Source organism: Anticarsia gemmatalis, chromosome 2 (assembly GCF_050436995.1).
Source record: "Anticarsia gemmatalis isolate Benzon Research Colony breed Stoneville strain chromosome 2, ilAntGemm2 primary, whole genome shotgun sequence".
Classification (NCBI taxonomy): domain Eukaryota; kingdom Metazoa; phylum Arthropoda; class Insecta; order Lepidoptera; family Erebidae; genus Anticarsia; species Anticarsia gemmatalis.
The window spans coordinates 11,126,637-11,141,593 of record NC_134746.1 but is presented as its reverse complement, the minus strand read 5'-3'; the positions used below and the strand labels follow the sequence as shown (position 1 = coordinate 11,141,593).

The following is a 14,957-nucleotide window of genomic DNA, read 5'->3' as shown; positions in this document are numbered from 1 at the left end:
TCATCAATCATATTACATTCAAAGGAAATAAACTGACGATATTAACAGAAGAATAATCTAGAGGATAATAGAACTGTAAGTTTATGACAATAAAGTGCTAGTCGTGGCCCTGAACGTGACCACCTCGCTATATCATCGGCGGCATCTAACATCATAGATTAACTAATTGTCAGTGTGACTGCCCATTGTCCTGCGTTAACCCGTCATCTGCGCGCCTGCTATATTATGTTCTTGTGTAGGAAGTGTATAATTGTACACTGAACGGAAATTGCAAGACCAACAATTTTATTACGGTCATTTTTTGAATAACTTAGCTATTAATAACTTTGAAACCGCCTCAGCGAGGACAGGATGTCAGCGTACTACACACGAGGCGGCATAACACAAAGCTCGCAATAAAAATAAGGACAAAGATGTAATCGCTTCCTAATTTCTAAATAATTCGACACAGGAAATTACAAAAAACCTTCGCGGATGATTTATTTTATAAAAATAAAGTTAATTGCACTAATTGATATTGCGAATTACCCTGACCTACATCACAAGTGCTCCGATGACATAACGTTAGTTAAAAATGTTAATTGCGAATAAATAGTGTTGACCCGTGACATAAGGCTTAGTGCACATGACTCACTGTTGTCGCGGCTCACGTGAGCACTACTCACGAATACCAATTAATTACCTTATATTAAAATATTAGCAGTTATTTAGCTCAGGTGCTCAATAAATTAATAATATTATTTATGAGACTCTTGAGAATTTAAGATGCAATGCACTCAATGTCAATTGATGGAACCTTTACCGAAAGTGGCAATTTTCGAGGTTTTGGGAATCTTAGTACTGTCATGTTTACGTTAAGTAACTTACTGTACTTGGCCTTTAATTACCAAATCAATTAATTAAGAGCTGACAAGGGGCTGTCATCAGAGGACTTGAAAAGTTTTATCTTACTTGATTTCACTTCAAGAAGTTAAGCAGACACTGCTTAACAACATTATTTGACGGTAGTACTTGACAAGTGCGCTCTAGCCTTTAATAGAAACACGCAATACTGTCTAGTGAACTACCACAAACACAACAGCAGTAAAATACGTACACAAAGCCTCAAATGCCTGGTAGTATTCTCATTAAACTGCATTGTAGAGGTCAGACAGTAGCCACTCCTTGTAAGCTTAATACATACGTGGGAAAAGCTACCAACATAACAATATTATGTTTTAGTCATGTAGTTGCGAGCTTAAGTGGCAGCTACACGACGCTCTTTGTAAAGGCTCTTTACATGTCATAGATCGCCTGATACCACCGAATAAATAATAAGAGAGGCATGCCGATACTGAAACATTCAATTACAATTAAAGTCGGTTGGTATAATTGAGATTTATTGTACGATAAAATCCATATTGACGGCAACAGACTCGATAATTGCGCAGATGGCCGCACTTTAACATTTGCGCACCGTTTTACTGTTATATCACAGATCGCAGCGTGCGTTGTAAATAATATTAGGTAATATAACTGTCGTAAGTGGCTAATATACGCGTTTTAAGGGTTCGATCGTGTGAGAAAATCTAATAATGCTCATTGTGGTACATATCTGATGGCTAGATACTTAATAAATACCATGTCGAATGGTATCAAGCATATTTTTCAAACAAGGTACCTATTCATCTTCATACTATCTACACCTTGCAGCTGCCTTGCCAACTCCTGATAAACTTAACTGCGTCAAACTGACTTCACTAAGAAACAGAAGATTCTTTGTATTCTTTTAACAGTGCAACTATATTAACGTATATTTTCTTTTGTCTACAGGCTATCGGGCACGTATCTGGTGGACACATAAACCCAGCGGTGACAGCCGGTCTGTTCGTCGCCGGCGACATCAAGCTGCTGAAGGCTGTCTGCTACATCATCGTACAATGTCTGGGAGCTGTTGCTGGAGCTGCTTTCATCAGGGTACGTATTGTTACTCTTCTTTCCGACCTCTTTAAGAAAAGGGGCTGTAGTTCGATTCTCTACTATACTATCGACTACCGGTAACCGGCCTGTCATCGAGAAATTTTGTATGAAAATCTGATCAGCACCTCTAATGGGCGAAAGATCTATTTGGGCAGTAGGTATGTACATTCTAAATATTAAACTTTCGATACTCGACAGTACCGACTGTACAGAATCGCGCTACTGATTTGATTAAAGAACATAATATGCTGATTGAGTGATGTTATGAGAGAACCTTCTGTTTTGTACTTAATTAGTCAATTTTTAAGGTTAGTGAATTAAAAATGTTATTAAGATTTATTTCTAGGAACTATGCTTCAAAAACATTTGCAATTCGAAGGTGCATCGCTAGTAATGAACAGTCAAACATTGAGCTGACATTAATAAGATTTGATTTATCGACATACAAACGGCCTCGTTACATAATTTATTTCATACGTAAATGAAGAGTTTGATTTAATATCGAAATAAATTGTAGCAAAGAGCACTTGAGCGTAATGACTTAATTAATATGTTTGATCGTGAACAACTTTTGCACTACACACCTTAATGAACATCTGCTTATTGAAATTTTGATTTCATTAAAATAAGTAGTGCCTTTTTAATATAATTATAACGTGAAATATAAATCAATATAAAGGTTTCTAATGAAGGCCTCGAGATGTTACATATAATTTGATATGATGAATTGTACTAAATTAAAAGATATAATAATATAGATATGGTTGAGTTTTCATTTTTTTATAAAAATAAAAGAAAATGCAAACAGCTTTTGGAGGTGCATCTGAAATGTGTAACTAAAAATTAGTAATCATAGCTTAGTATTTTACAGATAATAAATGTATTAATCCTTAAAACATAACAAAAAGTTCATAAATAAACAATTTCTCGATTACCCTTCAATAAAAGGCGCTGTCATCGTATCGACATTCTAACAGCCTTATGTATGTGATGTCGGAAAAAATGTCTCGTTCACCGTGACACTGATGATCTTAGAATAAAGAACCAAGTGGAGCGACCTTCGCTGTAATAGTGGAACTAATTGAACTAAACTCTGCTATAAAGCTTTGGGATACTCGAAAAGGTCACAACTTTGATATATGGTACTTATATGTAGTTATATGCTCCGTGAACTGTTAAGGACAAAACTAACTGCAATTAAACTCAAAAATGATTCAAGCGCGAGGTTCTCATCTTAATATAATTGATGGTGCGATTTAAAGACGCGATCAATAGAGCTTTTTAAAAAGACTGTGTATCACGAAATCTAAGGACCAAACTTAAGGTCATATTTCGCAACGTGACAGAAAATTTTGCAAGTGAAGACACTCAATTACTTATAAACGTTTATTACAAAAGAATTTCGATACAGCCTGTCTATCTCGGACGTGCAAAAAGCTTGAAGTCAAACACCGTTGTCAGTCATATAGTGATTATAGGCACGCAAAGTTTACGTGTAAATGAATTAGTGAGTAAAATGTTAGCACGTTTACGGCGTGGCTAATTAGCAAGTGGCGAGTGGTTTACAAGGCGCATGTTGATATGCGACCTTATGTGCGACATTTCACTGGCCCTCGACGCCTCTGTTAATGAGGGAAGACGAGCGCGCTCGATCACGACGCACGCTCCACCGCACGACTCTCAATAATAACTATATCATATGATGTATTGTTGCATAAATAATGTAATGCGTGCCTCTTCATGAATTACATGATTGATGTATCGACAGATATGAGAACGCCGTATTATGTATGTCTCCTCAACATTGTTCGTTTGTACTTTCATGTAAATGTTTAGAATCACGTGGGTGTTAAGAAACGTGGGAGCATCGTTCGTGATTACAATCAGGAATATAAATTTCTCTAATCAGGCATAACTATTAAAATTAACCGGTCATTAAGAAAACAGAATGTATACAAACTTCTAAAATCTTCGCTGTCAACAGAAATGTTTTGTTTTTAATGGCGTTAATATTTCAAACGGTTAACATAAAAGTCATGAACAGTTATCATAAATTAGAGTGTTGAAAGATGTGTTGGTATATATGTACATAAGAGTTAGAGAGGTAATTAAGTGGTTGTTGTTGCAGTTGGCCGTGCCGGAGGACCGAGTGGGCGGGTTCGGTATGACGCTGCCGCAGCATGGAGTCACTGAAGGACAGGTGAGAGATCTATGGCCTTTTGTCTACTATTATCGTCAAACATAGAGTGACGTAGACATAATTACAAAAAGTTGATCAAGCGCTTGATTTGATCTCTTTAAAATTTTGTTCTTACGCAGTAAGAACAATCAGTAGGGGAACCTGTTGTACCTTGGCACTATGTGTACCTAGGCCACTGGGCTCGTTTTCAAATATTCGCGCGATACTAAATTCTACTGTTTACGGTATTCGATACGCCACTACAGACTATTCAATGTGCATTTAGTCGCATACCGCCATTAAGCCGGTGTTTGGTGTTATCGACGCTGAAACTTTTTTGTGTGAAAAAGTAAGTATTTCTAATATATTTTGAAGTCCAATAGTTTTAAAAGTTTTCTAATAGTCACTTAACTGTTATATGCTATCGGTTCTTTGATTTTACAAGTCTCAACACAATAAAAAACTTACGAGATACTTAAATTCTAAACTATATAAAATCACCGTTTTAGTGAAGTTGGAGTAGTGTTGTACCTCGGTCACTGTCGATCAGCTGTACCTTGGCCACTGGCCAAGGTACAACCTGGATGTTGTACTTTGGCCAGGAGAATGTTTTATTAAATTATTTCACATTTACGTAATAATATTCCTAATTAAATATCTTTATTATTTCAGAAATCGATGCAAAAATCACTTAAAAACTGGAAATGGCCTGAAAAAGAGGAGATAAGATAAGATTAACAAGAACAGAGAAATTTATTATGTTCCAGAGATACAGAAGTACTGGGATTTCTACTAAATGCTTAAGGCTGAATAATATATCGACATTATTGATAGTGTTTTTATAATAGCTAGTCCAAATGACTGATTAAAATTTAAGAGAGAAATAATAATTTATATATAGGTAAAGATAATCTATACTAATATAATAAAGCTGAAGAGTTTGTTTGATTGTTTGTTTGTTTGTTTGTTTGAACGCGCTAATCTAAGGAACTACTGGTCCGATTTGAAAAAATCTTTCAGTGTTAGATAGCCCATTTATCGAGGAAGGCTATAGGCTATATAACATCACGCTAAGGTCATTAGGAGCGGAGTAGCAACGAAAAATGTTACAAAAACGGGGAAAATTTTGACCCATTCTCTTAGGTGACGCAAGCGAAGTTGCGCGGGTCAGCTAGTTGTTTCAATATTTTGTTTTCCGTTGCTATGCTATATAGGTATATTGATTTGTTATATTATATTATGTGATATCGTCGCTGCGCCTGCCAAGTTCCACATGTGTCTTTTGTGAGATTTTGGAAAACTTTTTTTTTTATTTGGGACACAATATTCATTTTTTTTAACATCAAAATACACATATGGAGTTTGGCAGGCGCAGCGAAGTGATGTTACGAAACGGTGGCCAAAGTTAGTTGTTTTTGTTTAAATATTAAATATTTTGTTTTAAAAGCATAAAAAAAGCTATGAATATTATTTAAATTTTTATCATTTTAAAATTTTGATCATTTGAGAATTTTTTAAATGTTTTGTTAAATACTGTATACTGTAATAATACTGTGTACTGTAATAAATCCAATAAAATGATTTTAGTTAACAAAACTTGATAATTTGCTTAAATTACCCCCAAATTTCAATGTGGCCTAGGTACAACGTACTACTGGCCTAGGTACATAGGGTATGTTGTACCTTGGCCACATTTCCCATTTTTTTTTAAATTTAAAAATATTATGTAATAATTAAATATACATTTCTGATATTTTTTTGGTGAGTACCCAAATAATTGACATTTCAAAATAGGCAAATATGATTTGTGTGCTGCACGTCAAATCACAATAAAAAATATATTTCTAAAAAACCGGCCTAGGTACAACAGGTTCCCTTATATTATAAACGTCGTTGAAATAATGTTGAGCATTCGAATTTAGTAAACCTGTTTTCTATCAAAATGTATATATGTTTGTAGGCTGTCCTGATCGAGGCTCTGATCACATTCGTACTCGTGTCGGTTGTGCACGGCGTGTGCGACGGCCGCCGCAACGACATCAAGGGATCAGCGCCCCTCGCCATCGGTCTTAGCATCACCGCTTGCCACGCTGCCTGTGTAAGTACAATACCTGATACATATCCCTGTCAAAAGTCTAGTAGAATTTTGTTAATAAGAGCCTGTCGTAAAAAAAAAGGTTGGGAACATAATGGAGATGAACAGCAAGTAATAAAATGTGGCATAATATTGAACATTGAAATGGTTATTTAATTGATTTTGTCGTCTACAGGTACCTTTCAGCGGCGCCAGCATGAACCCTGCTCGTTCCTTCGGACCCGCCCTCGTCATGGGCATCTGGACCTCTCACTGGGTAAGTAACTATATCCATAATATGAGAAAGTCTATCTTTATGTAGATCAGCTCCTAAACCGATAAAATAACAATTACGTTCACGAAGGATATTTCATCGAAAGTTCGAATCTTAAGTAGATATCGACAGTTAACCACTAGAAAGCTAGTCCATATTCTCATGAATAGGAACATAAAATAAAGCCTTTGACCTGAGAAAAGCTGTAGCGCAGCTATTTTGATGAGTAACCGCCACTTACACCTCATAACGCGTTCAGTTTAGAAATCAAGTATCCAAAGTTCACTTAGCCATTCCGTACGTCGTAATCTTTCAAATGCTATTGGAACCTCATTGTGTTCTAAAACTGATAATTTCTTACGCAGACTAACGCTCCCGGAGCTTATTACAGAATATTGTAGGTAATTGCGCATTTACTGTGAATGTACCAACTAATTATTGAGCACACTTTCGCCAATCGACGCCTAACAAACTGGTTTCATCTTCATAGGAAGTCATGTAACTTTCCGATCACTTTTGAACTCTGACTAGATATTACAGATTTACTAGAATAACAATCATTTCTTCCTTTCATTAGCTCTTTAGTATTCTAATTTGTTATTATAATTTCATGTTTTAATGTGTTCCGAGATAAAATGATTCACTTATATATGAACTTTAGAAAGTCACGAATAATAAACTGACTCATCAATACATTTTTTACATATTTGACTTCTCTAATTGTTGGAATTCTTGCATGTTTATTAATACTTATTAATGCAATAAGAAATTAAATACTGATCGATATTTAAACATGTTATTTTGTATGTAAATATTTTCGAAGGCTAGACTTGTTAACACGATACAGAGCAGATTGTTATTCAACGAATGCAAATATCGCCACAATGTAGACGAGAAATATTAACTGAACAAATATGCTTATTATTTAGAAAACGCTTTGTTATACATAAATACAATCCAGCTACAGTTTCGTAAACATCCTTTTATATTTGAATTTACTTTCCAATATTTATATACTTGTAGTATAACTAGTAGTTCTGCCCGTAGAAAAAAAGCAGCCTAAGCGTTCCCCTGGATATAATTTTTCACAACGTCGAATCTATTTTCACATAGACGAAAGTCAAACAAATACAATTTAATTAATTCAGTCAATAGTTCGGAATCTCTTATTTTCTTTTCCAATCAATTGGTCATAATTAAGCCTACTTTCGCATATTGGCAGGTTGTTGTTTAACTCATAGATAGGAAGTGAAGGTTCGTCTCACAAATGATTGATGTTTCGCCGTGTTATGACTAGAATGTCTAATTAACTAGCGTTTTATGGCGAACTCTCACTTTAAACACATAGGTTTAATGAATATCTCATTAAGTTTGCGATCTCGGGCTCGTAATAAATAGTTTAAAGCTTCTGCTTATTGTTTATTTATCGTGACGAATAAAGCTTTCATTAGAGGGAAAGCTTAATCTTTAAATTGTATAATTTACGACAAATTCAAAAAATATTTTCGTCTAAACTCTAAATTTTTTATAGTGTAGCTCAAACTTCTCAATTGCGCAAGAGTTTTATTAATTATTATATTATGATTGCGTGAAGTCTGTATGTTAAAAGTAATTGACGGCTATATACCGTGATAGATTTAAGCCCTTCCGACATTTATGTAACATCAATTAATACCATTTCACGCTGTAGTTACAATTAACGATAACTCGCGAGTGTCTAACTGGTGTGAATACGGAAATTGAGATAGGGGCTATCGATCTTCGGAGTTTTCAGATTTTATATAGCTTTTTTTTGTAGTTAAGTAGATTTTACTAAATGTACCGTAAAATGTTTCACCTTGTCAATGTCATAAATACCGTATTGTCTACCACTATCGATCAGCGCTTCTAGAGGGATGTACATTTAAAATGTCAAACTTTCGATACTCGACTGTAGGGAATCGCACTTCTGACCATTGGCGCCCGATTTATATTAAATATTTTTTAGTTTCAAAGTTTTTGTGCAGTAGGATCTATTAAAAACGAAAATTTCCTCGTTTATTTTCATAATAAATTTCCGTTAACAATATCTGAGCAATAAGTTTTGCATATTTCTAATGATTGTCGTAGTGAGACAACCCTGTTTGATAATTAAGAAGTTACTTAACAATGATTGGCGCCGGAGCGGAAATCGAACGTGTTATACAAATGCTATAAATATCACTCGATGAAAGTTTGACCCTGTCTGTCATTTATAAAGATTAGTTCGTCTCTTGCTCTTATTTTGTGTTTAACGATACATAACAGCATTATTTCGTGACTGGCAAATAAGAATACACTTGCTTCTTTTTCTTTGTGCCCTGTCATTTTGTAGGATGTACTAAGCAGATTTTGGGCGTATGCTTAGGGATTAACTTAATAAATGCACTTTGATTACCTAAGCGGTTCACAAAACGGTTTTGCTTTTTTACATTTTTAACCCCTTTTGGGTAATACAATACTCAACAAACCACAGAAATAAAAAAATGGCCTCATGAAATCAACAATAACAATATCTAATGGTTATAACTGACTAAGTAATTTTTTTTATTGTCCAGGTATACTGGGTTGGACCGATTGCCGGTGGTGCCGTCGCTGGACTCCTCTACAAATTCATCTTCCGCATCGGCAAGACCGGTGACAGCGGCTCCTACGACTTCTAGACGATTACGTGACGACTACGCGGCGACTGCGCGACGACATCGTCACGTACTCGTGTCATACACCGTGCCTATTAACTATATTGTACCCTTGCCTCGCGCATACTGTACTGAGATGTATCCTAAATTGTACATTTATCGCACATTTACATTTTGATACTAATGTCTACCTAGCCGATATTAACCGGGCAATGGTGCAGGACTTTGCTTGAAGTGTCCAATACACAAGTACACACTACCGACCTCGCCATAGAGGCAGTCGAATTTTGCAAAAGAAATTTGATATTACATTTTAATCAAAAAATAAAATATTTGGCAAGTTAGATGTGGAAGTATGCGCGAGGCGACAGTATTAGCTTGTATGTTATTCGAATATTGGACCAAATTGAAATACATAGTGCGTTGTCAATGAGGTTTGATTCGTCAACACATTCGACGAGTGATCCAAAGTTTATTCTCAATGTTAATGTTTTGTTCTCGAAGCTTTGTGAAAACCGATACCTTTCGAAGCCTATGTCGGAGTAAGATATAGACTATAGTTCGTTTAATTGAGGAAACAATGACGTCATAACTACACTGTAATAATGCGTTAACCATAAATTAGAAAGCATTCTAATTCTAAATAAAGGTCTTTCCATTAAACAGTAAATGACGGCATTATTTTCTTAACTAAATCGAAGTATAATTTAAGTAATAGATATACAAAGTATTAAGTTTATTTATATTATGTGAATTAAGTATTTTTAAGTGATGTTCTTTAACATGTTCATACTCGAGTGCCTGTGCTAGTTATGTGATTAATATTATTGTGAGGTTATATGTTTTTATCAAAACAAATCTCGCACAAAATGTTTATTTTAAAATAAATATTTTAATTATCATTTGGGACTTTTTATTTTTACTACAACCTACACTCCTACAGTGCCTATCCACATATATTAAAGATCACAAATAACTTAAGGACTGGAGTTAAGATCAGGAACATGAGAGACGTGCCCTGTCTAATGCTTAGGTGTAAGTAATATTCTTAGTAATCTCAGTAAATACTATGATACCATTGATGTACGCAGTATCTACGTTAGAAAGAGTGACTAATTGATTTGATTTAACAGAAATTAAACATCAGATCGGCAAAAGATCTTGTTCTACGTCTAAATAACGAAACGCCTACTCATTTTTGTTTAGCAATTCACAATGCATAATACCTACTTTATTAAAGCTACGTGACCTTTTTCATCTCCTAAATATTACAAACGGTTTAAATTAACACTCAAAGCCTAGACTAACAGTCATTCAAGACTTCATTTACAATCATAATTGCGAATATATCCACGAGCTACGAACATTACCATACAAAGAACTAATTAATGTAGCTATTAGTACGTCAAACGTAGTATTAGAACGTTTTATTAATGTTCCATATTGTCTTGTATTAGGAGGTCATTAAACATAATAGGGATTTTAGATCAATGAAGGAACAAAGCTACGCTGTTTTATGTATAGTATTGGTTTAAATGCCTACTTTATAGTACCTACTATTCAAAGCCTAATTTTGTAATAAGTACCGCGGAAGTCATTAGCGACTCACCGCGCTTGAATTAGAAATAAGCGTAGGCATAAATGTTCGTTAGTGTGATTTAAGGGATGAACTTACAGGTAGACGTAATACATAGGAGTCGTTATTTACTAGACAACTTTATCATCATCATCATCATCTCAGCCGGGAATCGTCCACTGCTGGACAAAGGCCTCCCCCATCGAGCGCTAATAGGACCGGTCCTGGGCCGCCCTCATCCATCGGACTCCGGCAACCCTTACCAGGTCGTCGGTCCATCTTGTGGGGGGCCTGCCAACACTACGTTTCCCGGTTCGTGGTCGCCACTCCAGAACCTTTCTGCCCCAACGGCCGTCGGTTCTGCGAGCTATGTGCCCTGCCCACTGCCACTTGACAACTTGTAAAGAGCTATTCTATGTGTTGAATTGTTTGATGACGAATGTCTAGAATTCTCTAACTGTAGAAGATACAGTCTACAATGACTCGAAGCTTTTACTGTTTCAGTCACGTGCGTCAGGTATGTAGGTCGGTGCACTAACACCTGTCACAAGCGTGACAAAGCTCATCGTCTGCCCTTGACACCGAGCCACATTTCTAAGAGTAGTGTACAAGTACAGCTGTACAGCCACGCGCATCACACGACGCCATCACCAGCCATCTACCGCCCGCGATTACACATCAGAAGTCACGACACTTGCGAAACACAAGATTAGCGCACATTGTCAAGTAATTGTGCTATAACGAAAATTCAGTTAACGTGAATAAAAAAACGGTCAAGTACATGTGACAATGGTAGTTAAAGTAAGATTGATTGACGCGATTATCTTGTTGATGCAGCTTGTTTCGGTTGATATATGTTTTTGTAACGATACTTGTATATGAGACGCAACGGTGCTTACTGTATTTTTTTCTGAATTTGTTCAGTAAGGTCAGATAGATACGGTTTAATGGAGTAGATCAATTGATACACGGTTATTTTGCCACTATCGAGTTCAAGATCGGTTTAAGTAATAATGGTTCTTGTCTACAATGACTGTAGCTATAAGCTTTATATAGTTACGTAAAGTATCTATGTACCTACCTCATTATAAATGATTTCTGCCTTTAAATTAAAGGCTCGTTGTTCTTGTCGGGCATGAAAATATTGATGAAGGTGAGAGATGATACAAATAATTGGTCTTTTAATAACCATAAAACTACCGAACTTTCCTAAAGCGGTCTCATGATTTATTGCCAATCGGAAACCCTTAAGAAAATAAATAAATCTTTAACAACCGTTGTTCTTTGTGGCCGGTAGTATTTCGTGAAGGTAAGACAGGATTGATGATGCGAGTTCATTAACCTGAACTTTTGTAAACAGTATTTTTTGCCGTTTTTGTTTTTTTTAAAGGCGGATGCAAATTTCGATTTTTATGAAGATGTTTCCGATTAATGTTATTTATGAGATGTAATATCGAAGCCGGGATTAGCCTTGGTCCTTTAATAAGCTGAAATTGCATTTCAGTCTTGTTTTATTTGCGGTTTAACTGCGGCTATGGTCAGTTCCTTTATCCTTTAACTTTAGAGGTTGAATCAATATCATTTTATAAATAGTTTTAGGTACATTTTGCTAGAGTGATGAAAGGTGTTTATATGAAAAAAACACGTATTTGAAGCAGAAGCTATTTTTATTGCAGAAACAAAAAACCGCGATTACAATATTTGAAGCACCGAAATCTTGTTAGTGGATACAGATAATAGAATAATTTATAATTTAACTCTACAAGCATTTATTTGTGTTAATAATAATCTCTAAATATGTTTGGAAGGGCCTCGAGCCGACAGTGAAGGGATGTGTTCGCGTCGCCTGCGAGTGACATGGCCTTGTTGTATGAACTATATCAGTGTTAATCGCGTCTCACGACACCATTATCTAAATCATCTTTTGGCAATACAAAGCGTTAAGATACTGAGCCATAACTACGCGAAGTGAGGAATGCTATATAATATGTGTAAATTTGAATATTAAAATTGCAAAACTTGTAAAATTCGACTAGTCAATGATTGAACAATTGCGCTGAATGTTGGCCGCAACAGCTGCAAACTGTTCAAAGAGTGACTGGTATCTGTGTGTGATCGTGTTACTGTAGATTTAGCAGGCCATGCACCCGTTGTAACTAAGGCAGTGCGGCACGAAAGGCCTGTCTCAAGGTTGTTCCTCAATGAGTGCTTGGAGGAAGTTGTCGGGCTCGGGGATGTCCTCTAGGAAGCCGGCGGCGTCGCAGAACTCCGCGAAGGAAGCACAGGGCAGTATCTCGTCGGTGAGGGTAGTGACTATGCGCTCGGCCGCTTTGCCGTTCGCTTCGTCGTTGTGTCGGATATACTCGGCGAGTTTTACCGGCCACTGGTCTACCGTTGTTGCAGTCACGTTCTATAAACAAAAATAATGTCAATACATTTCATCAAATGACAACGGAAAAGATTTTTTATTTGGTAGGAAAAGATCATAAGATCTTTCATTTTCCACGCAACCTTTTAGTATGTTACTGGAACCGTGTGGTTTGATAATATACGTAATTCATTTTACCTACTATTTAAATAAATTTTCAAACTTCGTTGCCATATAATGCGGGATGCACATAATAAAATTTACACCTAGAATCAAGAAAAAATACATTTTCATGAGCGCATACCTTAAACATGACAGTATAAAGCTGGTCGATGATAGTGACGAAGAACGCGTAAGGTTTGTAGTCGGCCCAGGTCTTGGGCGCCCGGTGCTCGGCCGGGATGGCGCGCATGGCGGGGCCGCCCGGCGCTATGGCTCGCACGTGACCGATCACTAGCAACCGTTTCAACATGTCCAGTTTCAGTGAACGCCACCTAGGTAGAAAATAGTAAGGTGTTAGAACATTGCTATGTACAACAATAGGTCCAAAAACGGCATTTTGGAACTCCTATGAGCAATGTACTACCACTATCTGTCTATCCATTTTCGAACACCTATCGACAAAAAAACGGGAAAAACAGATAACGCCTCTAGGGTATTTAGCAAGAAAAAAAAATTTTTTCCAGTTATTTTAAATGTCAAAAGTTAGTTGCTAGTAGTAAACAAATTGTGGGACGTCCTGAAATTGCCGGGTAAAATAGTTCAATGGAAAAAAGGTAAAATATCGATACACTTACTTAGCATGCGGGTACAGCATGAGCATGAGCGTGATGAAGTAGAGCGGTCCCTCGGCGTCGTGCGCAGACTCCAACAGTCGCGCCGGAGCCCATGCTAACGCAGCTTCCAGGGCCGATGCCTCTCGCGCAGACACACGGCTCCTGCATATGAAACACATAATAAGAATTTGCGAACGTGCACGTATACATGACATACCTGTTCATAAAATAAGTGCGTCAAAATAAGCTATAACTATGTCGGACTACAAAAGTGTTATAGTAAGCCTCAGTGTTAAGTTGGCTTCTTTATTTGTGGAAATTCTCAATCGTGATCTCGATCAAAAAGCTCAACTCTGGTCTCTGTAACATCAAATACGTTGGCAGAAACAGTAACTTTTCTTTATTAATAAGTACAGAATATTGGCAGCGTGTGATGTGTGTACGTACGTGTTGATGACGTAGAGCGCCATGTGCACGAGCGCGGGCACGAGCTGCATGTTGGACAGCGGGCCGCCGCCGCCCGTGTCGTCGTGGAACGTGCGGCCGCGCGCGAACCGCAGCAGCAGCAGCTTCAGGTCGTGCAGCGTGCACGTGTGCCCGATGTCGCGGTGACCCGTGCACTCCTACACCACACACGACCAAGAAACTTATTATAGATACTAACAATTGAAACTAAACACAGATCGACTTATGGAACAGTAGGGACCATCATTCTTAGTGGGTGAAAGTGGGCTGAACAAAGTTGAACAAAGATGGATAGCAAAAAATTTACTTCAAAATTATATCATCCAAAATTAGAGTTAGCACTCATGTCTGCAATAGTACATACCTGCAAGTACGTAGTATGTCTAGCGAGACAACTAGCGAAGGCAGATTCTGGCACGTGCGGGCCCCACAGCGGCAGCAGACCGTTGCAACGAGTCGACGCGTTCTGTAGCGCTGCGCTCTCCCACTCATCCCTACACGAACACATGCATAATTGTTATAGAAACATGGACTTCATTCTTTTGAATACTATAATGAAAAAATATAAAATACGATTTGTATGGTATGTTTTTCGACAAGTGACCTCTTTTTAGGAGGTCTTTAACTAG

General features: G+C 37.0%; 2 protein-coding genes across 4 annotated transcripts in view; one reads left to right on the top strand and one right to left on the bottom strand.

Moving 5' to 3' along the window:
* The window catches only part of Drip (aquaporin homolog protein drip), a 66,787-nt gene extending 56,742 nt beyond the window's left edge, over window positions 1–10,045 (top strand). For all 3 annotated transcript variants that reach the window (XM_076132349.1, XM_076132366.1, XM_076132358.1), the window contains 5 exons: window positions 1,813–1,956; window positions 4,088–4,159; window positions 6,099–6,236; window positions 6,409–6,489; window positions 9,063–10,045. In XM_076132349.1, coding sequence (XP_075988464.1) covers window positions 1,813–1,956; window positions 4,088–4,159; window positions 6,099–6,236; window positions 6,409–6,489; window positions 9,063–9,167 — 540 coding nt within the window. In that variant the 3' untranslated portion in view covers window positions 9,168–10,045. The remainder of the gene's footprint in view (window positions 1–1,812; window positions 1,957–4,087; window positions 4,160–6,098; window positions 6,237–6,408; window positions 6,490–9,062) is intronic.
* A 2,322-nt stretch (window positions 10,046–12,367) lies between these two features.
* Window positions 12,368–14,957, bottom strand: part of poe (E3 ubiquitin-protein ligase-like protein poe) — a 45,328-nt gene continuing 42,738 nt past the window's right edge. Inside the window, exons 93-97 of the mRNA XM_076132338.1 lie at window positions 14,693–14,822; window positions 14,311–14,486; window positions 13,885–14,025; window positions 13,392–13,581; window positions 12,368–13,129 (exon numbers count right to left, since the gene is read on the bottom strand). Of these exons, the coding sequence (XP_075988453.1) occupies window positions 12,905–13,129; window positions 13,392–13,581; window positions 13,885–14,025; window positions 14,311–14,486; window positions 14,693–14,822 (862 nt within the window). The 3' untranslated portion in view covers window positions 12,368–12,904. The remainder of the gene's footprint in view (window positions 13,130–13,391; window positions 13,582–13,884; window positions 14,026–14,310; window positions 14,487–14,692; window positions 14,823–14,957) is intronic.